The sequence below is a fragment of the Mytilus edulis genome, chromosome 13 (assembly GCF_963676685.1).
Source record: "Mytilus edulis chromosome 13, xbMytEdul2.2, whole genome shotgun sequence".
NCBI lineage: Eukaryota > Metazoa > Mollusca > Bivalvia > Mytilida > Mytilidae > Mytilus > Mytilus edulis.
Window position 1 is genome coordinate 42,186,787 of NC_092356.1, and position 25,644 is coordinate 42,212,430.

General features: G+C 31.4%; 2 protein-coding genes across 2 annotated transcripts in view; one reads left to right on the top strand and one right to left on the bottom strand.

Moving 5' to 3' along the window:
• Positions 1-1,799: 1,799 nt before the first annotated feature.
• Positions 1,800-25,644, bottom strand: part of LOC139500337 (uncharacterized) — a 118,845-nt gene continuing 95,000 nt past the window's right edge. Inside the window, exons 99-123 of the mRNA XM_071289077.1 lie at positions 25,401-25,574; positions 24,905-25,114; positions 24,517-24,559; positions 23,850-24,013; positions 21,910-22,071; positions 21,415-21,673; positions 20,578-20,747; positions 19,691-19,864; positions 17,853-18,062; positions 17,553-17,595; positions 14,059-14,222; positions 13,246-13,407; positions 12,522-12,734; positions 10,972-11,014; positions 9,553-9,722; positions 8,674-8,847; positions 8,106-8,321; positions 7,775-7,817; positions 7,235-7,398; positions 5,767-5,922; positions 4,707-4,916; positions 4,252-4,294; positions 3,801-3,964; positions 2,234-2,407; positions 1,800-1,921 (exon numbers count right to left, since the gene is read on the bottom strand). Of these exons, the coding sequence (XP_071145178.1) occupies positions 1,800-1,921; positions 2,234-2,407; positions 3,801-3,964; positions 4,252-4,294; positions 4,707-4,916; positions 5,767-5,922; positions 7,235-7,398; positions 7,775-7,817; positions 8,106-8,321; positions 8,674-8,847; positions 9,553-9,722; positions 10,972-11,014; positions 12,522-12,734; positions 13,246-13,407; positions 14,059-14,222; positions 17,553-17,595; positions 17,853-18,062; positions 19,691-19,864; positions 20,578-20,747; positions 21,415-21,673; positions 21,910-22,071; positions 23,850-24,013; positions 24,517-24,559; positions 24,905-25,114; positions 25,401-25,574 (3,827 nt within the window). The remainder of the gene's footprint in view (positions 1,922-2,233; positions 2,408-3,800; positions 3,965-4,251; positions 4,295-4,706; positions 4,917-5,766; positions 5,923-7,234; positions 7,399-7,774; positions 7,818-8,105; positions 8,322-8,673; positions 8,848-9,552; positions 9,723-10,971; positions 11,015-12,521; positions 12,735-13,245; positions 13,408-14,058; positions 14,223-17,552; positions 17,596-17,852; positions 18,063-19,690; positions 19,865-20,577; positions 20,748-21,414; positions 21,674-21,909; positions 22,072-23,849; positions 24,014-24,516; positions 24,560-24,904; positions 25,115-25,400; positions 25,575-25,644) is intronic.
• LOC139501280 (uncharacterized) lies at positions 14,637-16,916 on the top strand. The gene is made up of 2 exons (XM_071290314.1): positions 14,637-14,937; positions 16,391-16,916. Exons 1-2 carry the CDS (start codon positions 14,757-14,759, stop codon positions 16,813-16,815), a joined length of 606 nt encoding a protein of 201 aa, XP_071146415.1. The 5' UTR covers positions 14,637-14,756; the 3' UTR covers positions 16,816-16,916.

The following is a 25,644-nucleotide window of genomic DNA, read 5'->3' on the forward strand; positions in this document are numbered from 1 at the left end:
ATTGTTTATATGTCATTCAATTTTATATATTTAACTTCACGACAACACCTGACAAAGCTACAAGTGGGAGGTATGTAACACTTTAGTGTACTGGATGGTAAGTTCTCCAAGTTAGAAGCTGAGCATTCTGTAATGAAGATTGTTTATATGTCATTCAATTTTATATATTTAACTTCACGACAACACCTGACAAAGCTACAAGTGGGAGGTATGTAACACTTCAGTGTACTGGATGGTAAGTTCTCCAAGTTAGAAGCTGAGCATTCTGTAATGAAAATTGTTTATATGTCATTCAATTTTATATATTTAACTTCACGACAACACCTGACAAAGCTACAAGTGGGAGGTATGTAACACTTCAGTGTACTGGATGGTAAGTTCTCCAAGTTAGAAGCTGAACATTCTGTAATGAAGATTGTTTATATGTCATTCAATTTTATATATTTAACTTCACGACAACACCTGACAAAGCTACAAGTGGGAGGTATGTAACACTTCAGTGTACTGGATGGTAAGTTCTCCAAGTTAGAAGCTGAACATTCTGTAATGAAGATTGTTTATATGTCATTCAATTTTATATATTTAACTTCACGACAACACCTGACAAAGCTACAAGTGAGAGGTATGTAACACTTCATTGTACTGGATGGTAAGTTCTCCAAGTTAGAAGCTGAGCATTCTGTAATGAAGATTGTTTATATGTCATTCAATTTTATATATTTAACTTCACGACAACACCTGACAAAGCTACAAGTGGGAGGTATGTAACACTTCAGTGTACTGGATGGTAAGTTCTCCAAGTTAGAAGCTGAACATTCTGTAATGAAGATTGTTTATATGTCATTCAATTTTATATATTTAACTTCACGACAACACCTGACAAAGCTACAAGTGAGAGGTATGTAACACTTCATTGTACTGGATGGTAAGTTCTCCAAGTTAGAAGCTGAGCATTCTGTAATATAGATAGTATGTATGTCATTCAATTTTATATATTTAACTTCATGACAACACTTGACAAAGCTACAAGTGGGCGGTATGTAACACTTTAGTGTACTGGATGGTAAGTTCTCCAAGTTAGAAGCTGAGCATTCTGTAATGAAGATTGTTTATATGTCATTCAATTTTATATATTTAACTTCACGACAACACCTGACAAAGCTACAAGTGGGAGGTATGTAACACTTCAGTGTACTGGATGGTAAGTTCTCCAAGTTAGAAGCTGAGCATTCTGTAATGAAAATTGTTTATATGTCATTCAATTTTATATATTTAACTTCACGACAACACCTGACAAAGCTACAAGTGGGAGGTATGTAACACTTCAGTGTACTGGATGGTAAGTTCTCCAAGTTAGAAGCTGAACATTCTGTAATGAAGATTGTTTATATGTCATTCAATTTTATATATTTAACTTCACGACAACACCTGACAAAGCTACAAGTGGGAGGTATGTAACACTTCAGTGTACTGGATGGTAAGTTCTCCAAGTTAGAAGCTGAACATTCTGTAATGAAGATTGTTTATATGTCATTCAATTTTATATATTTAACTTCACGACAACACCTGACAAAGCTACAAGTGAGAGGTATGTAACACTTCATTGTACTGGATGGTAAGTTCTCCAAGTTAGAAGCTGAGCATTCTGTAATGAAGATTGTTTATATGTCATTCAATTTTATATATTTAACTTCACGACAACACCTGACAAAGCTACAAGTGGGAGGTATGTAACACTTCAGTGTACTGGATGGTAAGTTCTCCAAGTTAGAAGCTGAACATTCTGTAATGAAGATTGTTTATATGTCATTCAATTTTATATATTTAACTTCACGACAACACCTGACAAAGCTACAAGTGAGAGGTATGTAACACTTCATTGTACTGGATGGTAAGTTCTCCAAGTTAGAAGCTGAGCATTCTGTAATATAGATAGTATGTATGTCATTGACTCTTTATTTATATCAAACTTTAACCATTCAAGCCAATCTACTGTTATCAAGCAGAATAGAATTCTCATCAGACAACAATACAATCTTTAAGTTGACCTTTTTCTGAGTCGACAGAAATAATGTACAGCTATTCTAAGTACATTTGCAATAAAAAAAACCAAAAAAAACCATCTTTAATAATTGCAAACTTTAACATTATTGCTGACATTAATACCTAAAGCACACTTCTGTCATGTATTGCTGTCGAGACAAAAACACTTAATTTTATGTGTAAAACCTACCATCCTTCCATCCATTAATAGCTCCTGTGTATGGTGAATTGTATCCCTGACACGGTGTATCTGCCTGGTAAGGTCCCACGTATAGAGCTTCTGTCAGTCTGGCTGTGTCTACAGGGAACAGCTGGGCATTAGATGTAATGTTCATGTCATTTCTCCACCCAGACTCAGAGAAATCTGTAAAAAAAACATAAAATTTGTTTCCAATTTTTTGGGTCATATTTCTCATTTCAAACATTCACACTAGATTGTTGCATTACCAAATTTTCAAGTTTCCCTCTTTTTCACAAATATTATCATATCTTGACATCTACTGTCATACCTGTATATAAAGATCACTATCAGGACCAGAGAAAAATGACCTCAGAAGAGAGATGACCTTTGAATTAAGGTTCCAAATACAAATGTATTACTACAGCTAGACAAGAAGAAGATGACCAGACAAGGAAGGTTTTCACTTACTTTAAATTCAGAAATTATTGCAAGGTTTTTATAATTGCAAATAATGTGACTGGATGATAACAGCAATATGTACATTTCTGTAGCAATATTTTTCAAAATTAAACACATTATTTTGGAACTATTTTTTGGCACTAGATATACAGGAAAATTATACTTATGGGTATTTACAAACTCTAAAAACATTTGTCAAACCTTTTCCTTTTGTAAAGCATGCATTAAAAACTTAAATAAAAATTCTTTTTAAGATTGAAAGCAATTCAGAGTTTTACATTGAATAGACACCTGTCTATTGTTGAAGACCGTATGTTAACCTTTTGATATCTTATGGTTTTGAGTGACATTAAGGTGCTGTCTCATTCGTCTAGACCTAATATACTAATAAATTGGCCAAAGACCAATTTCGACAGAACCTAGAAGTCATGGTATTGGTTAACATCTTACTTGGATCTCTGAAGCCTGTTTTCCACTGACATGGCTTTTTGATTAGATAAAGTCATCAATTTTCATGTCATCAATTCACAAATGATGCTATGTAAACATTTGCACAAGGGCAGACAACGTGTGAGAGATTTTTAATGTATGACTTGATGTTGTTTTCTGTCAGTTTCATTAGAATGGAGATAACAATATTGTATTTTAAGCTCCCACGACTTCGATTGGTCATTTGATGGTCGTAAATACTTGTTTACTGGCTCGGCTGAGGTGTGGCCAGTAATCTTAATTTGCGAGAATCAAATGACCAATTGATGCCGTCTGAGCTCAAAATACAATACAATTATCTCCTTAATATTTCTTTTTGTAAAGCTACATTTTATATTTTCAGAAATTTTATAAAATTTTAAACATCAAAATAAAATTTATACTACGACATTTTGGGTGGCAATGCAAGATGTTGACCTCTTGATGTGTTTTTTGGTGTCTTTATTCAAATTTCACATTCATTGACTTATTTTCAACATCTCATTGTATTCATATAAATCAGATAGAGACAATATCTGACAGATCCTAGATGACAGATGTTGGTTGAGTAATGTCCAGTGGCAGATATTTTATGAATGTTCAGGAAGAGAACCAAGAGATCCTAGAAATCTGAGTAATATTAACTTACTTGGATCTCTGAAGCCTGTCTTCCACTGACAAGGCTTTTTATGCAGAACAGAACTATGGAAAATCATTGATTCTAATTCACATGGTGCAGATGACTCGTAGCAGATACTGATATTCATGTCAACAAGGTATTGGTAGTCGTTGGTCAGATCATATATCACATAACTGAAAAAAATATTAAAAATACACAGAATCTCATTGTAAAATATACATTTTTAATATCTTTACAAGAAAATTTGATAATACATGTAGTAAACAATCAATAAATAAATTTAAAAAAAAATGATTATTAAATTTTATACCACATAAGAGATCTGATTTCAAAAATTACTTCTTTTACTAGTAACAGTTTTCTGTATTTTATAATAAACTTTTGCAAAAATCTGTTTATGTTTTAATAAAGGTCAGTCACTTTTGTTATAAAAAATATTATTTTAATTTAAGATACTCACTCTACTCTAACAACATTTTCCATGTAAAACTGCTGTAAACTTCCTGTAATGGGTAAAAACATTATATTAGACTTTATGCATTGTTTACATAAGATAAATGAATTTTTACATTTTTTTTAACTGGAAACCCTTCAATTGTCTCCTTGCATTGTAGTAAAATATTTTAAAATTGAATAATATAATTTTCTAAAATCACTTTCAGCCTGCCGTCAACCCACTTTTTGAAGCTTATTGGTTTATTATCCAATTTACTCATGTCTACAATTTGCATGCATAACAATTTTTCAATTCAAAGTAAAGCAAACAATAATATATCTTACTAATATTACAAATATTAATTTCTTTTGCAAAACTTATTTTATTTACATAAATTTACAGATTGAGGTACTACATTATAATTTTCCCATTTTCATTTTGGTTCTTTTTTCTCAATATTAAAGCAAAAATTGACTTACCAAAACTGAAGTCAAACAAACTTCTGTTGTACTCCAGATAATCAATGGTGAGAGACAAACTTTGGTCACATGGGTTCAGTAGAAGGTGTACATCAATGTTACGGTTCAGTTCCTCTGTGTACACACAACACTTGACACCAGTACAACTACTGGTCACTTGGCATGTTACATTGTCATGGAGCATTGGCTTGTCGACATTCAATGGACAACCTGTAATTGTATTTTCAAAACAGTGTTAATTTTATCTACCATTATTTAGAAGTCAGCAATGCAGTACTGTACAGTTGAGCATAACACAGAAAGTAACTGTTATAAAGTATAGCTTTCATAACAGTGGCCGATCCAGAGGGGGGGTTCCGGGGGTTGGAACCCCCCCTTTTTTTGGCCGATCAATGCATTTGAATGGTAGCATATAATTGGAACCCCCCCTTTACTCTGGGTTGGGAACCCCCCTTTTTAAAATGGCTGGATCTGCGCCTGCATAAAACTACTTAACATAAAACAATTTAAAGTAATAACAATTTTTTTAACAGCTTATCATCAATATAGAGGTATTTCCCCTCTTGGGTATTCAGCTGAATTGTCATGTATGACCCTAGACCTGTGTCGGAATAACCTTCAGATTTCATGCAACAATCACTTTTTCATTTTGACATCAAATATTTTGGATTGTGATGAAATATTTTGAGGGGAAGTTTCAATTTCTATGTCATTTGGACACTTGTGGAAAGTTGTCTCATTGGCAATCATACCACATCTTCTTATTTTTATATTGTGTGGTTTAAATAATGGCAGAAAAATTTGCATACAAGAGTAAATGTGCCTATTGAAAATAAGGACCTTGTAGCATTATTTTTTATTCTGAATCCCAGCACAATAATTTTGGTTCAATAATGTATGCAAAAATTGTATACATCTATTTAAATTATATCAATGCTAATGAGTCAGCAAAAACTACTGGTTTGTGAACAGCTAGTATCAAATACATGGAGCATAAACACAATAAAACATCAATGAATCAAAATTTAAAATTGCAGTTCTTCATCCTAAGGTTACTAACCTCCTGATTGCCAGCCTGGTGATGCAATGGTACACTGTGGTTCCTTCATATACTTGGCTATTTTCAGATCACTCATGAGGAGAGAAGCAGCATACTCTGGTAGAGAGTTTGATGAACTTAATCCTTTATTAGCCTTCCAGTCTAACAGTGAAAATCCTGGAAATATAATTTTCATATGAATTAAAGGAGATTTAGTCACTTATTGTGATGGGCATCATCAGAGAGCAGCCTTCAACATAGAGCAAAACTCTCACCTTATTACAAGCTCCTAAATTTAATGATTTATTTTATGTATTTGAAGGCCATTGGATAAATTAAATCTCTTCTAATTCAAAAACTGAAATACCCCTCTAAAATTTAACATCAATAAATTAATCTTACCTGGAATAACAATCTTGCCAGTAAATTAAGAATTGTACATGTTAATAATTGCTTCCTATGTTAATAATGAACTAACTACTTACAAAATTATTCTCTTTAATCTAGCTTATTATAGCGAACCCTATGATAGTTTTCCATAGATTCACCTGCAAGTTACCTGTCGATTTAAACTTTTGGCAGTTCTATTGTCCCATCTAACAAATACAACAGGTATTGTTCTCTGTGTAGTTTATTCACTGGGACCTTTAAATTTCTTCTAGGAGTTATATATATCACTCATTGATTAATTTACCTGAACAAAAAATTGAACTGTCAATGATGAAAAAATACTTATACCAATACTAAGAAAGGACTCACAAAACTGCATGTGGTGTTGTATTTATTCAAAACCAAAAACTTGTTTTTAATGTGTTCAATATTAATAATGATTTAAAAATTAAAAGTTGATTTCTGATCAAATATTCAATAAATATTTTTGTGTGTTTGATTAATAAAAATTTATATATTATTATTTTTAAATTAAGGTTTTCATAAACATAGTCTATAAATTAACAACAACAAAAACATGCAAATTCTTTGGAAAATACTAAAAAATGTGTCTAAAATATACTTTTTATTATTAAATCAGATTTTATATTGAACAGATTGAAAATATATTAATAGTATATTGAATAAATACAATATTGCATACAGTTTATGTGAGTTTATAGAAGTATTTCAATAAAAAAACAGATAATTTTTTGGTCAGGTAAATTAATCAATGAGTGATATATTTCTCCTAGAAGAAATTTAAAGGTCTTGGTGAATGAACTATACAGAGAACAATACCTGTTGTATTTGTTAGATGGGACAATAGAACTGCCAAAAGTTTAAATCGACAGGTAACTTGCAGGTGAATCTATGGAAAACTATCATAGGGTTCGCTATAACTGGAATGGCAAATTACCCAGTAGATGTACATGTAGGTTTGTCTATCTTGAGACTACTAGCTACTACTCTCTGTACAGTACAATCAGCATTGGCCTCTAAACATACACTCAGTGTTACTGTCAACAAGTAAGAACAAGACTATATATTATTATATTACCTGGAATAGCAAACTGGCCAGTAGATGTACATGTAGGTTTGTCTATCTTGAGACTACTAGCTACTACTCTCTGTACAGTACAATCAGCATTGGCCTCTAAACATACACTCAGTGTTACTGACAACAAGTAGGAACCATCTATTGGTAATTCCTCTATCTGATAGCTGCAAGTACACAATACAATAATGTATCCTCACTTCATTAAAATTCTGCATTTTTTTTGAATTTTGCTTGAACAGTCCTGGGAATACTTTAAGAAAAGCTGAAATTTACTGATATTACTTGGAAAGTGTTATTTTGACATTGTAAAGGAAACTTGTATATCATTACCTAAATAAAGTCTAAAAGGGACTAATACTCTCTTTTCCTTTCAATGAACGTTGTTGAATTTTATAATAGAATGAAATTCAAAGACTTTATTTCATCATTCTATTACTATTTGTGCCTTTTTTTGCAAAGTTTGCTATAGTTGAATCCTTTTTTGCAAGTTTTAATATGATATAATTTTAATATGATATTTTTACAAAAAGTAATGCTTACTCCATTTTGAAGACACCATTTATGTAAAACTTATCTTGTGTACCTAAAATATATCAAGAAACATCATTTATATATACAGGATATATCATTTGTTTACATAACTTAAAAAATCAACTGCAATTATAAAAAGAATAATAGCATAGTTGATAAAAAAAAAATGCTCTCTAAATATAGCTTGTTTGACAAAGATTGAATGAATGGAAAGTTTTATAATAATAAACACTACAACTTCTGCATTCTTTATTTTAACAGGCACTTTTTGATAATTTTATTTTATAATTATCCATTAATTCTGTTATAAACCAAAATACTTTTAAACATTTGAACTCACCAAACTTGTAAGTCAAGAGATTCTGTTCATATTCAAGACCTTCAATGGCGACAGTCAATTTGTATTTACAAGCATCAACAGATATTTTGTACAAGAAGGACCTTCCAATGACAGAGGCATCTACACAACACTGGAACCCTGTACAATCTGGTAACGTATAACAGGTTGTCTCTGTTGGTTTAATATATTCCAGTGTCAAGGACTGGGTAGTACAACCTATAAACAAAATAAAGCAGAATTTACAATCCACAGTCTTACTGTATCCATTTTCTGTTTCAGAATTCAATAAATTATGGGTAATTCTACGTTCATACCCAAAATATATTAGTTTCTGAAAATGGTAAATTGAATATTAAACTTATTATCTCCATTTTTTCTCATTTTCATATTGATTATATATTTTTTTATTTTTTTCTTTAACTATTTTAAGCCTATATTCATCTTTGCCATATTAAAGAACAAACAGGAAAACATAGAAAGGTTCTTTTATTTTACCTATTAAAAATAAATTGCATAAAGAAATATTTTCTACTTGCCTTAATATTTGATGAAATTAAATTACCCTTACCTTTCATCCATCCATCGTAAGTCGTACCGAATGGTGAAGTCAATCTGTTACATGACTGCTCCAGTAGATATTGTGAGACACTGGCTGTATTCAAAACCTGCTGTACAAAGTACCTAGGAAGTGTGGTCACTCCGACTAGATGGTAAGTCTGTCTCATTGCCTCCAAGGAGAATCCTAAAATAGTAACCATGGAATTTACTGCATACAAATAGCTTATTTTATACTTCATTACAGAATGACATTAGTTAATTACTTCCAGGATCCTTGTTCTCTACCAATAATAAAGGGCTGTGAAGTGTGCAACATGATACCACAACAACATGTCAACCAGGAACTAAAAACCATGTGATCATAAAAATATGGAGTATGATTATCGTATTAATTAGAAATCACCCATTTAAAATATTGAATTTGGTGTTCCAAGCACAAATGTTGTACTCTGATTACTGAGTAAAGTTTTATGACCATAAGCTTTGTAAAATGCAAATGTAAACATTCTATTAGGCTTCAAACAAATAAATGTACAGTGATGTAAGTAATCATGCTTTGCAGATGAACAACACTGATGTTTCCATAATAAAAATTTGGGGGGACGGGGTATATTAATGATAGACACTAAGAATAATGATGTATATAAAATGAAAGAAATAATACAAAATGTTTTCAGACAATTGAAAATGGAGGTACAATATTTTTGTAAATTTTGCTGGAAAATGACTAATTTCTCAAGTCTAGACAACAGTCTGAGCCATATCAGTTTAGATGTAAGAAAGACACCATTTTTGCTGTTGATAAATTAAAAACATGATTGGCAACTTGCTAGATAACATGAGTACAAATGCATTGTGTACACTGTAAATCATATTTTCATCAACATACCTGTAACTACAAAGTCACTAGAGAAATCACAAGTTTTCTTGTGCAGTAAAGTGTTGACAAAAATGTTCACTGGTCCAACTTCACATGCTCCTCCTGATGACTCAAAACATACACTCAAGTTCATGTTTACTAAGTACATGTTCTCACTTGGTAAGTTGTTGATGGTAAAGCTATAAATGTTCAAAAAGTAATTAATACATTTGATATTCTTTAATAGAACAACACTTATTCCAATGATTTACATACAAAAAAAATCAAATCTTTGTGAAATCTTTCAAAAGATCTAGAAAGTATTTAAGACTGACAAATTTAATGGATTAACAAGAATGTGTCCAAAGTACACGGATGCCCCACTCGCACTATCCTTTACCATGTTCCATGGACCGTGAAATTGGGTAATAATCTAATTTGGCATTAAAATTAGAAAGATTATACTATAGGGAACATATGTACTAAGTTTCAAGTTGATTGGACTTCAATTTTATCAAAAACTACCTGGACCAAAAACTTTAAACCTGAAACTCCCACTTTCATTTTCTATGTTAAGTGGACCGTGAAATTGGGGTCAAAAGTCTAATTTGGCTTAAAAATTAAAAAGATCATATCATAAGCAACAAGTTTACTAAGTTTCAAGTTGATTGGACTTCAGCTTCATCAAAAACTACCTTGACCAAAAACTTTAACCTGAAACTCCCACTTTCATTTTCTATGTTCAGTGGACGGTGAAATTGGGGTCAAAAGTCTAATTTGGCTTAAAATTAGAAAGATCATATCATAAGCAACAAGTGTACTAAGTTTCAAGTTGATTGGACTTCAGCTTCATCAAAAACTACCTTGACCAAAAACTTTAACCTAAAACTCCCACTTTCATTTTCTATGTTCAGTGGACCATGAAATTGGGGTCAAAAGTCTTATTTGGCTTTAAATTAGAAAGATCATATCATAAGCAACAAGTGTACTTAGTTTCAAGTTGATTGGACTTCAGCTTCATCAAAAACTACCTTGACCAAAAACTTTAACCTGAAACTCCCACTTTCATTTTCTATGTTCAGTGGACCGTGAAATTGCGATCAAAAGTCTAATTTGGCTTTAAAATTAAAAAGATCATATCATAAGCAACAAGTGTACTAAGTTTAAAGTTGATTGGACTTCAGGTTCATCGAAAACTACCTTGACCAAAAACTTTAACCTGAACGGACGGACGAACGGAAGCACAGACGGACGGACGGACGAAAGGAGCCACAGACCAGAAAACATAATGCCCCTCTACTATCGTAGGTGGGGCATAAAAACAAAAGAAGGGGAAAAATCAGGTTTTAAACATCATATCAGCAAGTTCATCTATTTGGTCTTTCACCTATTATCTAATCAAATACATTGTGATATAACTACAACATGGGAATGAAAAGAACAACTTACTCTATTCTTACAACTCCTCTATACCAAACTTGCCACAAATCACCTGAAATTAAACAGGAAGAACATATCAAAACCGTGTCACAACAAAACACTTTTGGTACACCTTTTATACACTATACTATAATATTTTAAGTTTCAGTAAAAGTAATGTTACACAATATATAGTGTTTGCTTAATTTGTTTCAGTAAAAGTAATGTTACACAATATATAGTTTCAGTAAAAGTGATGTTACACAATATATAGTGTTTGCTTTATTTGTTTCAGTAAAAGTAATGTTACACAATATATAGTGTTTGCTTTATTTGTTTCAGTAAAAGTAATGTTACACAATATATAGTTTCAGTAAAAGTGATGTTACACAATATATAGTGTTTGCTTTATTTGTTTCAGTAAAAGTGATGTTACACAATATATAGTGTTTGCTTTATTTGTTTCAGTAAAAGTAATGTTACACAATATATAGTTTCAGTAAAAGTAATGTTACACAATATATAGTGTTTGCTTTATTTGTTTCAGTAAAAGTGATGTTACACAATATATAGTGTTTGCTTTATTTGTTTCAGTAAAAGTAATGTTACACAATATATAGTGTTTGCTTTATTTGTTTCAGTAAAAGTAATGTTACACAATATATAGTTTCAGTAAAAGTGATGTTACACAATATATAGTGTTTGCTTTATTTGTTTCAGTAAAAGTAATGTTACACAATATATAGTGTTTGCTTTATTTGTTTCAGTAAAAGTAATGTTACACAATATATAGTTTCAGTAAAAGTGATGTTACACAATATATAGTGTTTGCTTTATTTGTTTCAGTAAAAGTGATGTTACACAATATATAGTGTTTGCTTTATTTGTTTCAGTAAAAGTAATGTTACACAATATATAGTTTCAGTAAAAGTAATGTTACACAATATATAGTGTTTGCTTTATTTGTTTCAGTAAAAGTAATGTTACACGATATATAGTGTTTGCTTTATTTGATTCAGTAAAAGTAATGTTTCACGATATATAGTGTTTGCTTTATTTGTTTTATATAATATTTATTGTTAATACTAACAGTACAAATTATTAACTATAGGTTAGCTAAACAAACAGCAGGTATCTTTACTTTGTAAATATAATTGTAGACTATACTTCATACAATTTCAGAAACTACAATGATATCTTTGAAAAAAAGGTCTAATGAACTTAAAACGAAACTTGTACATTTATAAGGTTATATTTATAAGATGATTAAGAACCACTGTCAAGATTTATCCTTTCTTTAAAAAAAAAATTCCCTTAATTTTGGTTTTAAGATATTCCCAGTCAGGTGAAATTAATGACATAACAACAGTCATTTTCGATTTCTTCCTGTATTTAATCATTTTGCTTGATCTTCTTACCATATTGTTTTTCCAGTAGTCCGACATTGAAGTTCATTTTTTCTATCTGTACCATCATATGAGCATGACATATATTCTTACCATATTGTTTTTCCAGTAGTCCGACATTGAAGTTCATTTTTTATATCTGTACCATCATACGAGCATGACATATATTCTTACCATATTGTTTTTCCAGTAGACCGACATTGAAGTTCATTTTTTCTATCTGTACCATCATACGAGCATGACAGGGGTCAATATCTACAGCAGCATGGAAACTCCTGCCAAGTCTTGGTGAGAAAATACTACAGTCTACAGCAGTACAATGTGGCTGAAGAGTACAATTTGCTGAAGGAGAAATGTCTGGTAACTCTACCATGCCCAATGCACATTCTGAAAATAACACTATGGATTTTAACATTTTTTTATAACATTATAAGATCATAATTGATTAAAGTTGAACCTTAAGGTGGTACCCAACACCTTGACTAAAATTAATTTGGCTCGTTTAATTTTCATAAAATTTTGACAAAATATTTACTTTGACTCTTTGAAAAAATTACAAAAATTTCAAAAAACTTGAACCAATCACTTTCTCGGAAAAATTTCATTGGATATATAGCATTTTGACAAACACTAATTTTGATCATTGAGAAGCTTAATATTTCCTTAACAATGCAATGTGATTAAAACGTTGAGCTGATTTTACAGAGTTATCTCCCTGTAGTGTTAGGTACCACCTTAAGTAAGAAAACTTACAACAAAGTTGTTATACAAAAGTCAAGCAAATAGTGTGAAATGGAAGCTCTTGATACATTTCAAACCTGATGATTTATTTGTTTAGGGGAGCAAACTCTGGTATACCATGTCATATTGCTGTGGAAACATATGTGTATGCACTTACCATTATTCCAGCCGTTACTACTGACATTAACTACAGTATAACCAGTAGGTTCATAGAACTTGACAATGTCAAGGACTTCTTCAAGGTCGTCTAGTGCATCACCTGTCAGTGGTGTGGCATCTGTATATCCTGTAGTAGTAAGCCAGCTGGTATAACTAAAGCCTGAAAAATAAAAATAAAACCAATTATGTTCATGTGTTCACCTCTAATAGAAAAAGAAAGAAGTTGGGGATATTATTCATTGAATATGTTAATGTTAAACGTTTAAACTGTATCATCGATAGTTCCCAAATTTCTTCTTCATAACTCACCATACAATTTGTTACTTAGTAGGACTGTTTAATGAATTTTAATTTATCTGCACACATCTAAGGTATTCAGTAAATAACACTGCAATAGTTTGGATTCAAATTTTAAAAATTGGAAATGTTACTCTGCTTGTGTAAGAAATTAAAGGATTCAACCCTATAATGTGACAGCCAATTTCATGTCAAGCAAAATACTTGATATCCTTTCTTTTCCATTAAATAGAACTGATTATTTACCTGACTGAGCAAAATCCGTCTGTGTATCACATGTATGTTTAGGTAACAATGTATTCTGATTATTTACCTGACTGAGCAAAATCCGTCTGTGTATCACATGTATGTTTAGGTAACAATGTATTCTGATTATTTACCTGACTGAGTAAAATCTGTCTGTGTATCACATGTATGTTTAGGTAACAATGTATTCTGATTATTTACCTGACTGAGTAAAATCTGTCTGTGTATCACATGTATGTTTAGGTAACAATGTATTCTGATTATTTACCTGACTGAGCAAAATCCGTCTGTGTATCACATGTATGTTTAGGTAACAATGTATTCTGGAAAATTTGGGACACAAACTGACAATCTTGACCACTGCTCCAACAGATACTGACCGTCATGTTGACCACATACATTCCACTGTACATCAGATCATCCACGGAGAAACTATAAATACAAATCGGTTATTATCTCTAATACCAAAAACCAATGGTAGAAATATACATAAAATTAAAACACTTCAGTTTGACATAAATTATTCATATCCTCATCTCAAAATATTAAATTTGTCTTCTTATAACAAACAGCATAAGGGTGAAAGAAGCCTTGAAGGTGGAGTTCAATTATATAATTATTTTCAGTGAAAGATGACAAAACGTAGATAAAGAAATGGTTAGGGGTAATTAAAAATATAATACAAAGTTGTGCAAAAGGATGTTTACATGGAATCAAAGCCTTTAGTTCAAAACACTTGAAGCTTCCATTAGATTGTATTGTATTAAATTTCTCCAATTATAGGTGTTATTAATAAAATGTTAAGTGTTTTTTTAAAACTATTATCAAACTAAGTACTGACAAGAACAAATCTATAGCATCTTAAAACAGCAGACAGTAAACTTATATAGATGTAGGTTTTAAGTGGTTAATTTGTGTATTTCAAACATTTTTCTTCACTTAGCTTTATAAACTAAAGCATGAACAATGGTGTATTTCACTAACAGGTTACTACTTGTATTTGTTTTGGTGAACTTAATTCCATCATCAAAGTCTATTCTAAATGACAGTGATGTTGAAGGTAGGATGGACTTCCTGCAAAGCTCTATGGATAGAATGGAGCACATGATATTAACTCTAACAAAAACTGTAAACAAACTATCCAAAAGTAAGTTTAATTTATTTATTGATATGTGATATTAGCCTAGAAATTTACATGAAACATACATTGTAAAACAAATCCTGAGACCTCTATCCATGAAAACAATCACTCAACAACAGACCTGCCAACTTTTGAAAAATCTCCATGGGGGATTTAGCGTGCGACCAGATTTTAAGGCTTACATTTTTTGTGGCGTTTCTGTGTACACTATTTTTTACTCTTGAAATAGTCTCACATCTCTTTGAAATAGCCTCATATCTCTTCATTTTTCTTTTGGATTACTGAAGATGAGCTAATAAGCCTTGATTTATTTTATTTGCATGATTATTGTACTTATTAATTGGCAAAATAACTTAAGAATAGAGAAAAATGGCATTAAAAATAATGGATTCAAAGTGAAGACCCTTTCCCTTTTCCCCCCTCCAAAGACCTTTTTATCTTTGCACCATGACTCAAAAGACTTCACCCTTAATGTCCTTAAGTTAAAAGGATGAAGAAAGATTTTGAGTTAGTCTATCAGTATTAAAGAGACAAAGTGAAGAACCCCCTTTCCCCCCCTCCAAAGACCTTCTTATCTTTGCACCATGACCCAAAAAACCTCTACCTAAATGTCCAAAAGTTAGAAGGATAATAAAAGATTTTGAGTTAGTCGATCAGTAATAATCTACAGAGAAAATGGATAAAATTTGAGTTATCTTTCTTTATGAGGCTTAGAAGTGAATACAAAATGGCGTCGATTTTAAAATCAGAACTGGACAGAAACAAGTTTGATTTCAAAATTTTAAACGGATTTCAAAATAAATGCTGCTTTCTAATGAGTTCATCACAGTTTCGTCTTTCAGTTAATTACGATTTTGTCTTGAAACTATGGTAAACGTTGCAAATTTGTGATCATATGATGATGAAATGCCGACTGACCGATTCTGTTTACAAATTAATTAATTTAGAAGATTTTTATGACCCATCAGATCAGGGGATTACTTGAAACAACAAATAATGACACCTGTCGTGATCGTTGATTAGCGTAGGGTCGTAAACTTGTCATAAATATGTCGCAAGGTAAAGATTTATGGAAATTGATCAGAAAAACTTCAAAATCGATAACCAATATTTTTTTCAGGTAAATTTTGTGAAAATTGGGTTTTTGGCTTGTTTTACGATCACGATATCGGGATTCGGGTTGAGGCATGAAAATCGGGATGATACCGCCAAAATCGGGATAGTCGGCAGGTCGACAACAATAAAATTATTTTTATAATAGATACTTTTTAAAATATTAAAATGTAAAATTTAGGTTAATTTTATTTTCCATGTAATCAGCAGCCTGAAAAAGTAGATATTAAAATAAACATTTTTGTCCAATTATCACTTGAAAAAATAGGAGATGGTCCATTTTCTTTTTCTAATAGTTTTTATATTCTGTGTTTCTATAATTCATGCTTTTGTTTTTAATTTTCAGGAAAGAAGGATGAACATGTAATGTTCTATGCGACTTTGTCATCTGATACTGTGCTGAACATAAATTCTATAGTGAAATTCAATGAGATTCAGTTTGATGAAGGAGCTGACTTCAACTCAGGAGACGGTGTGTTTGTTTCACCTGTGTCAGGTGTTTTCATGTTTTCTTGGACAACACTTACATATAGCGGGAAAAGTATAGACATAGAACTCAGAGTTGATAATATAGTAAAAGCTAAACAAATTATCTCCCTTGGGTCAACAGCAGGAAGTATTCAAAGTACCCAGTTTGTAATTTGCAGGGTAAATGAAAAGGACCACGTCTGGATTCAAACAGGAGCTGGTTTTACCACTGAAAATTTCTTTGATCACCTTTTTAAAGGTTCTAAAAGTTCATTTATGGGCATATTAATTCATGTGATTTGAAATTTAACGACAAAAGTGGTGTGAATTAACATATATTATCAAGACATTATAGAAACTTGTTTTTGAATGACTGGGTTTTAGAATAAATATTCAGCCTTGTATATTTTTTAAGTGCATATTTCAAAACAGTTACATATGTGGAAGATATCTACATAAGAAAATGCATGTACCAAGTCAAGAATATGACAGTTGTTATCCATTCCTTTAATGTGTTTTGAGCTTTTGATATTGCCATTTGATTATGGACTTTCCGTTTTGAATTTTCCTCAGAGTTAGGTATTTTTTGTTATTTTACTTTTTATATATTAGCAGTCATCCTAAAAATACACTTGTAAAACAAAGAATATATGTCCATAGGACACCATGCTCTACTCACACTATAATTTTTCATATTCGATGAACAGTCAAAACACATAATAATGAACATATTTACTAAGTTCTAATTTGACGTGACCAAGACTAAAGATAAATTACCCAAACCAATACTTAATAAAAAGAAAGGACTGACCAGAAAACATCATGCCCCCTCTGATGTCATAGGCTTGGACATCGTAATTTTGTGGGAAAATGGTGAATGCCTATGGGCTGTTCCAGTGGAAGGCACTTAAGATATACATTTCTTGCCTCTTAAGACCTCTATATACTTTTTTATGGTACAGTCCTAAGAGTTAATTGTCTGCATGCCTTCAAATTTACTACTTAATTAGTGAAACAGTTTACTTGAATCCAATTATTACCTGACTTTGTATATACCACCAAGATCTAACTCATAACTCCTCTCTGAAAGAACAAACAATAATACATACATTTTTCATATCTTAAATTTGTCTACAAGAGAAATTTTTCTTTCTTTTTAATAAATATTGAATACAGTGTACAATGAAATGTTTCCTCCTTTTTCAGATTAATTTTTCCAGTTGCTTATTATTTGTGTAATTGGGTTGCTGTCTTATTTCAGTATTCCACACAAATCTTTTTAATCAAACAAATAATGATTATCAAAACTACCAACACATAAAATATAAATCCATACTCACCAAAGTCAAAACCAATGAGAGAGACTTCGTAGCTGTATTTCTCTACTCCAACCAGTAAGGTAAATTGACAGGGATCCAGACTAAGGTAGGCATTGAAGTCACTCCTGGTCTCAGGGTCATTGACACAACAAGACACTTCAGAACATTTACTACCAATCAAACAAACAATATCTCCATCCAAGACACCTGGGGACACTCCTAATGTACAGTCTGTAAAAATTATTTCATAGATATTTTTTTTTCAACAAAATCATTGGAAAATTCATCTAACATCAATTTTTAAATTTATGTTTATTTGCAACCCATCTAGCAGGTTGATGACTTCTCAATGATTATGAATTTCAACTCATGCTTTATTTTTGCTTTATTTTAATCGTTTCAGATATGAGGTAGGTAATTTTAACATTTTACGCCAATGTGGAATTTAAAATGGCAATTCTTAAACATGTAAACTAAGCAAAACATTCAAAGACAATGAAGCATGCCTGAAGGTGCAGCACAAATTAATCTGTGTAAATGAGAAATGCCAATGCTAAAAAAATAAAGGGCTGCACTTTAGCGCATGATACGCCCGTTGCTCTTTTAACTTGTCTTTTATGCTTTAAATGAATTTATATGATCAACTAAAAATATATATACAAATCAAAAGGGATGTTACATTAATATATTCACCAAAGTTTCATAAAATCCCCCTTTTTTAAGTATAAAAATTCATTACTTAAGAAAACGTAAAATCTAAAATTTATAAAAATGGAAAGGGAGCTTATGTCAATAGATATAAACAATTTATCAAAGTTGCATAAAATTTTGTGAAAGTGTTAGTTATTGTCCCAAAATTAGAAAATCCCCCATTTTTTAAGCATAAAAATTCATAACACGGAAATGTAAAATCTGAAATTTATAAAAATTGAAAGGGAGCTTACATCAATAGATATAAACAATTCACCAAAGTTTCATGGACATTGGTGAAAGCCTTTTTGAGTTATTGTCCGAAGTGTTGAAAATCCCCCTTTTTTTTATGAATAAAGCCCCATAAATCCAAAACTTAAAATCTGAAATTTATAAAAATTGAAAGGGAGCTTACATCAATAAATATAAACAATTTACTTAAGTTTCATGGACATTGGTGAAAGCCTTTTTGAGTTATTGTCCGAAGTGTTGAAAATCCCCCCTTTTTTATGAATAAAGCCCCATAAATCCAAAACTTAAAATCTGAAATTAAAAAAAAACGAAAGGGAGCTTACGTCAATAGATATAAACAATTCACTTAAGTTTCATGGAAATTGGTGTTTTTGAGTTATTGTCCGAAGTGTGGACGACGGACGGACGGACAACGGTATACCATAATACGTCCCGTCTAAAAGACGACGGGCGTATCAAAAGCATATCAAATATCATTGACTTATCATAAGTGTCCCTTAAACTAATCAAAACACAAACTTTAACATGTACACTATGCAGAAGTTTCAAATCCATGAACCATGACATTGGGGGCAGGGTTATACAATCTCCATACAAGACTGAGATGTGCAAGTGTTAATACAACTGCATACTAAGCATCATTGACTTACCAGTAGTGGTTCATTTTAAACAGATCGGATCACAAAAGTTAACATGTAAACAAACAGTGTGGGCTATATATAAACCCACAGTAATTTTGATCTAATTAATGGCACAGTTGAGATAGAAAAGGTAACCTTTTATTCTATATACAGTCTGAATTATGAGATTATCTTGATGTAATGCTTTGATTCAAATCTCTTCTGAAGAAATTTGCTTTTTTAAAAACTTTTATTACTTTATGTTGTTAACAAAAATATCAAGAAATTTTTACTTACTGTTAACCCAACCATCTACAGATCCTTGGTAGTCACCAATTGTATGATTACAGCGAGGTTTGTTCTGGTATAGAGCTACTTCTGTTTCTTCTAATAACTTGGCAATCTGCCACGAGGTCAGTGTTGCATCATCTGCAAGACCTCGGCTTGTCTTCCATTGTTCTTTTGTAAAACCTGAATAAAATGATAATAGAATTATTGTTCGGTGAGCCAAATCTTACATAAACAGAAAAGAGATGATTGCAACTCAATCCCCTGCCAGTTTCATATAAGGCAAACTAGCTGTCATTTTATGTTGAGGCTCTAGGAGCTTTGGTATACATAAATTTCAAATAATAACCATATTGTGGCAAATAGTCTATAGGCATTATCAGTATTGTTGCAAGTGCTGTTCCATTAAAGCATACATGAGACCTAATGAAGGCACTTTGAAATTTCCAATATGAGTGGATGTCAAGGTACAGTGAAAATCTAAATGAAATGATAAATTTGCTTCAATAGATAGTTTACCCTTTTTGAAAGGGCCTTCCCTGTGTACCGTTTAAATGTAACAAACCTTATGTCTGCTGCTAGTTAAATGAAACCAAAAGGAATAGAAAACATGTGATCATACATAAAGACTAAACTTATAAAGGTGACTTTTTCCCTCTTTTTTTTTTGAGAACTTGTTGTTGATAGTAGATTTTTTATAGTTTCTGCTTAAATTTTTATGATTTACGGCTTGGTATATTGTATAGACACCTGTCTTTTGTTGAAGAATGTTTTTGAACTCTGGATGACTTTTGATTATTTATGTTGGTGGGTGGCTGCTTCATTAATGCTTACTACAAATCTTCATTTATTCATACCCAGTTATTATTACTGAAATAAGATGTAAATAAACCTACCAACTTCAGCATATCCATAACCCCATTGTGGAAGACATGAAGATCTTGGTAGTTCAACACTGTCCATTACTGTGAGGCTGTACTCACATGGTGCACCATTGGTAGTACACACCTCAAACATAACAGAAACTCTGTAGAGATTCTGGTCTGCCAAATCATCTATTGTGTACCTGGACAGAAAAAAAACAAAAAAAAACAGCTAATCATGGGTGACATCGTCATACAGTCATCCTTTATAAATTGATGCTCTGAACTAAATTTGTAGCACTCCATAATTTATTTCATATAAATGATTGATTGTTGCTTTCATAACGTCCAGTGGCAATTATTTCATACATATTCAAGACGAGAAAATATGAACTATGCATTTAATAAGTATGTTCTACAAGTCGGGACAACAGGACTGAAGGGCAGGAAATCTGGACCACCATAGGAAAACTATGGTATGTTGGATAGGGCAGAAAATCTGGACCACCATAGGAAAACTATGGTATGTTGGATAGGGCAGAAATTGAAACTGGCAACCTAAAGACCCTTAACAGAGTCGTTGCAAGATTTCCTAAATGTGCAGAGCATGACACTCTCTGTACACTAGAAATCAGATTAAAAGTCCCCATTCTGACCAGATACTTATACAGAAATTTATACATCTCGCAAAGCCAAAAGGACAGTTTCAAGCAAAATGAATATAAGAAAGGTTTGCAAACCAAAACAAAAACTCAATCAAATAAAAACAAAATTAAGAGACTAATTAAGTCAAGATTTGACTCAAAGGTTTTAAGCTTGGTTTAACTTATACTTTTGAGATAAGTAAAATTGACCTAAAAAAACACCTACTTGAGTCTGAATACTCCTTTAATCCACAAATAATCTTCCTGTCCAAAGGTGTAGTCTCTCAACATAAATTGTTCCTTGTAATTCTCCAAACTAATCTCCATATACTGGTTACATCCATACAAATTAAGTGAGAAATCAAATGTATGGTTGCCCAAAAATGGTACAGAGACACAGCATCTTACATCTGTACATAGGTCAGATATATAACAGGAAGTTCCACTGGATAACATGGGCAAGTTGTTAATGGTTGAACCACAAGCTGAAACAAAATATTTATTGCAATAATGGCAGAATACTCCTTAAAATTACCACTTTTTTTTTAATTCAAATTTTTCTAATAAATTGACATCTGAATGAAGTAGATGGACCAAAAAAAAGTTTCCATGAAAAATTTCTAAACAGTTCTTTCATGTGCATCTTCCACCTTGCTGTTAAAAATATTTTGGTCTTCACCTCTAGTAAAAAATGCCAAGTCTACTATATACTTTAACTTACTATTATTCCATCCATTAGCTATAAACGGTGACATTCCATAGTCACATGTGTTCTTCAGATACCAAGCAACATCCAGTTCATCAAAGAGTCTTGTGAGGTCGGTTTCATTCATGGCATCTTTGTCAATACTGTTACTAGTAGCCCAAGTTGTCAGAGAGAAGCCTGAAATTAAATGGTATTTATATATATATATGTATCTTGTCTTACTTTGTATGTTCTGTAATGCCTATAAAAAGACTAGCAAAAGGGTTGGATCCTATAAGAAACTTTTGTTGTTTTGAAGTGATCATAGTATGAAAGTGGGAAATAGTAATACATTCAGTATGTGGCAAAGAAATCTAACCAATAACCTGAAATTATCTACAAACAAAAGACATTATGAAGGACAGGCATAATATTCATTGATGCACATCCTCGGGTAGTGTTTATAAAGTTTCATCGATACCTGTCTTGCTGTTGGGGAGGGAGAATGGGGCTTACAAGAGACTATAACCACTATTGCAATAATGAAGTAAGTAAACTTGATTATCTCCCCTTTAACATGTACATCCAGAAGCAGCTTTCTACAACTGTGTAAAATTTCATTAATATTTGTCTAGCCGTCAAAGAGGAGTTGCTTTTACACGTCACATGGACAGTTGGATTGACACAGATCGACAGATGCATAGAGATAAACAGACAGGGTGATTCCTATATACTTCCAAAATAAATTTGTTTCTGGCAGTAATAAAAAACCAAAGTCGTGTACAATGTTTTTTTTCTTCAAAATACTGAAACAATTTTCACTGCATTAAAATTTTGATGAATCAATTTTAAGACATAAGTGTAAAGCAAAATTATATCCGGAGGGAAAAATGTCACGGTAGTTGTTGTTATTTTTTTATCCGGAGGAAAATATTTCCCTGGGAATTTTATCCTTTGCCGTGAAATTCTATCTGGGTAGTTAACTTATTGAATGTTTAATAGAAAAAAACTTATCCTTTAAAAATACTATGAAATAATAATACTGTATTTGAAATAAAGCGAAATTGTTAAAAAAAAAAAAATGTATTATAATGGGAAATAATTTTACAAATTATCCTAAAAAAAAATTTCCTGAAATATTCAAGTCAATATCATCCTTTTAAAAAGAAAATTATCATGAAACATAGGGAAGAAAACCAGAAGTAATTTCAAAGATTGTAATTGTGAAAATAATATCATGATTAAATAAGGTTAGTGAAATACATGTAAAAGTGAGTTGTTTTCAGATCTCAGTACAAATATAAATTTAAAAGTAAGGTAGAAATATAGCACACATATAGTTGCATTACTACTGTTAACAGTAATAAAAGAATTTGATTATGATGATATTTTTAACTATATAAATAGTTTTGTCTGGGGACAGAGATGTAGTTGTTGATTATATGGAAATCAGATAAATCATAGCATAACAATATGTTGGAACAAAAGCATGTTTAACAGCTGGATAGTTTTTACCTGTGAAATGTTATCTGTCTTATTAAATCAAGTTGTAAGTCATCTTTTTATATAAATGAATATATAAAAAATAAGATTCAAGGAAAAATTTCACTATAAAATAGATTCAGAAATATATTATATTTTTAATATCTTTAAAATATAAATTGCTCATAATTACCTCCCTTTGATAAATTATGCAAATTTGGTCTACCTTTGTGAAACATTTTATAATTATAGTCAGGTATATATTGATTGTGAGTAGCTTACATAGTAGTTAATGGGACTCTATTTCACACGGTTCTGTGAAATAAAGTACGGCAAATATATACCTGTACATACTATCCGCATAACACAGATATATTTTCACTCCTCTGGAAAAAATCAACCTGTGAAATACCATACCTGGAAAAAAATTACCGGGACAAATTATCCTCAGGATAAAATATCACAGAGGAAGAAATAAACCGTTACATAAGTACCTGTACTCTGGTATGCCATCTGTGAGGCACAAGTCTGTTTTTTAAATCTGGCATAGTCCAGTACAGACTGGGTCCAGGCACAACTACTATACATTTCCCAGCAGGATGATATCTCCAAGGATACCATATATACTCCTTCACTCCATAGGTCATATATATTGTACCTGAATGAATAATTATAGATTAGACCGTTGGTTTTCCTGTTTGAATGGTTTTACACCAGTCATGTTTGGGGCCCTCAATAGCTTGCTGTTCGGTGTTCAAGGCCGTACTTTGACCTATAATGGTTTACTTTTCATACATTGTGACTTGGATGAAGAGTTGTCTCATTGACACTCATACCACATCTTCTTATTTCTATATACAATGTTATAGTTCTCAAGTTCTGTATTTACATTTTTTTTGTCTTACATATCAAAATAACTGTTCGGATTCTTAAACGAAAAAGGTCAATTTATTATTTTCAATTCCTGAAAGTCATTTGATAAGTGTTTATCGAAGAATAAAAATCAAACAAATCCTTTCTTAAACAATTTATTCATTTCTGCCATATTTTTATTGATCTTTTTCATATTCATCAATGACAAAATATCCATAAAAGATTTGCTGATAATATCAATGAGATAGCAACCTAACAATATTTAATAGAAAGCCTTCTTTATCTCACCTTATGCGGATTGTCTTTACTAAACTGAATTCATGCCATTTATCTGAAAGAAAATTAACATGAATGAATTAAAATCTTAATACATGGGAGATTATAGACTTTAATGCTTGGATGTTAATATATCTGAAAGCTTGATAATAATCTATCACAATCTAAAAGTAGAAAGGTATTTTCCAAATTAATTCATTAAACATCTTAAAAAAGTGAATCATATAAAATTGGAAGAAAAATCATAAAGAACAAAGCAAAAAATTCTCATGAATCTTACCAAATTCAAAGTCATGTAGAGGAATATAGAATTTCAGTTTTTCTATTCCAATGTATATCTTTCTCTCACAGTCATCTATCTCAAAGAAAACTTCAAAAGTCTCGCTTATAAAATTCTTACCAAATTCAAAGTCATGTAAAGGAATATAGAACTTAAGTTTTTCTATTCCAATGTATATCTTTCTCTCACAGTCGTCTATCTCAAAGAAAACTTCAAAGGTCTTGCTGATAAAATCCTCATCTAAACAACAGCTGATAGCAGCACAGTCTGACTTCAGTCGACATGTCATTGGATTGGTAGAAATAGCTACCACATCTGTGTCAGAGCATTCTGAAATTAGATAGTGAATTTTACATTCATGTGAACCACCAGTCTTGATATCTCTTAAGTTTAAGAGAATTTTCCATCTGAATTGACTTTCTGGAAAGTTATACTATATTTTCATTTACAAGTATTTCAGACATATTTAGGCCATTTTTTTAGAAATCGTTACAAAATTAACTTTTTCTTAATTTAACATTATTACAAATCTCTATTTAAAAAAAAAATGATAATTTGGTAAACCCCTAAGAATAAGGTTCTGTAGTTTTTGACTGTTCTTGTGAAATCAACTTACCTTTTTTCCAGCCAATGGTTGGGGAATCATACGGTGACGCGGATCGGCTACACTGTGATGATTGGAAGTATCTGGTTAGGTCCAAATTCTGTAGAAGTTCTGATATGTAATAAGCTGGGTAAACTTGTGTTGTGTCAATAGATCTCTCCCTACTCCACTGATCCAGTGAAAAGTCTGAAATCAAATATCAGATTTACACAATAAATAAATGGCTTGATTGATTAATTGTTGGTTGCTTAATAAC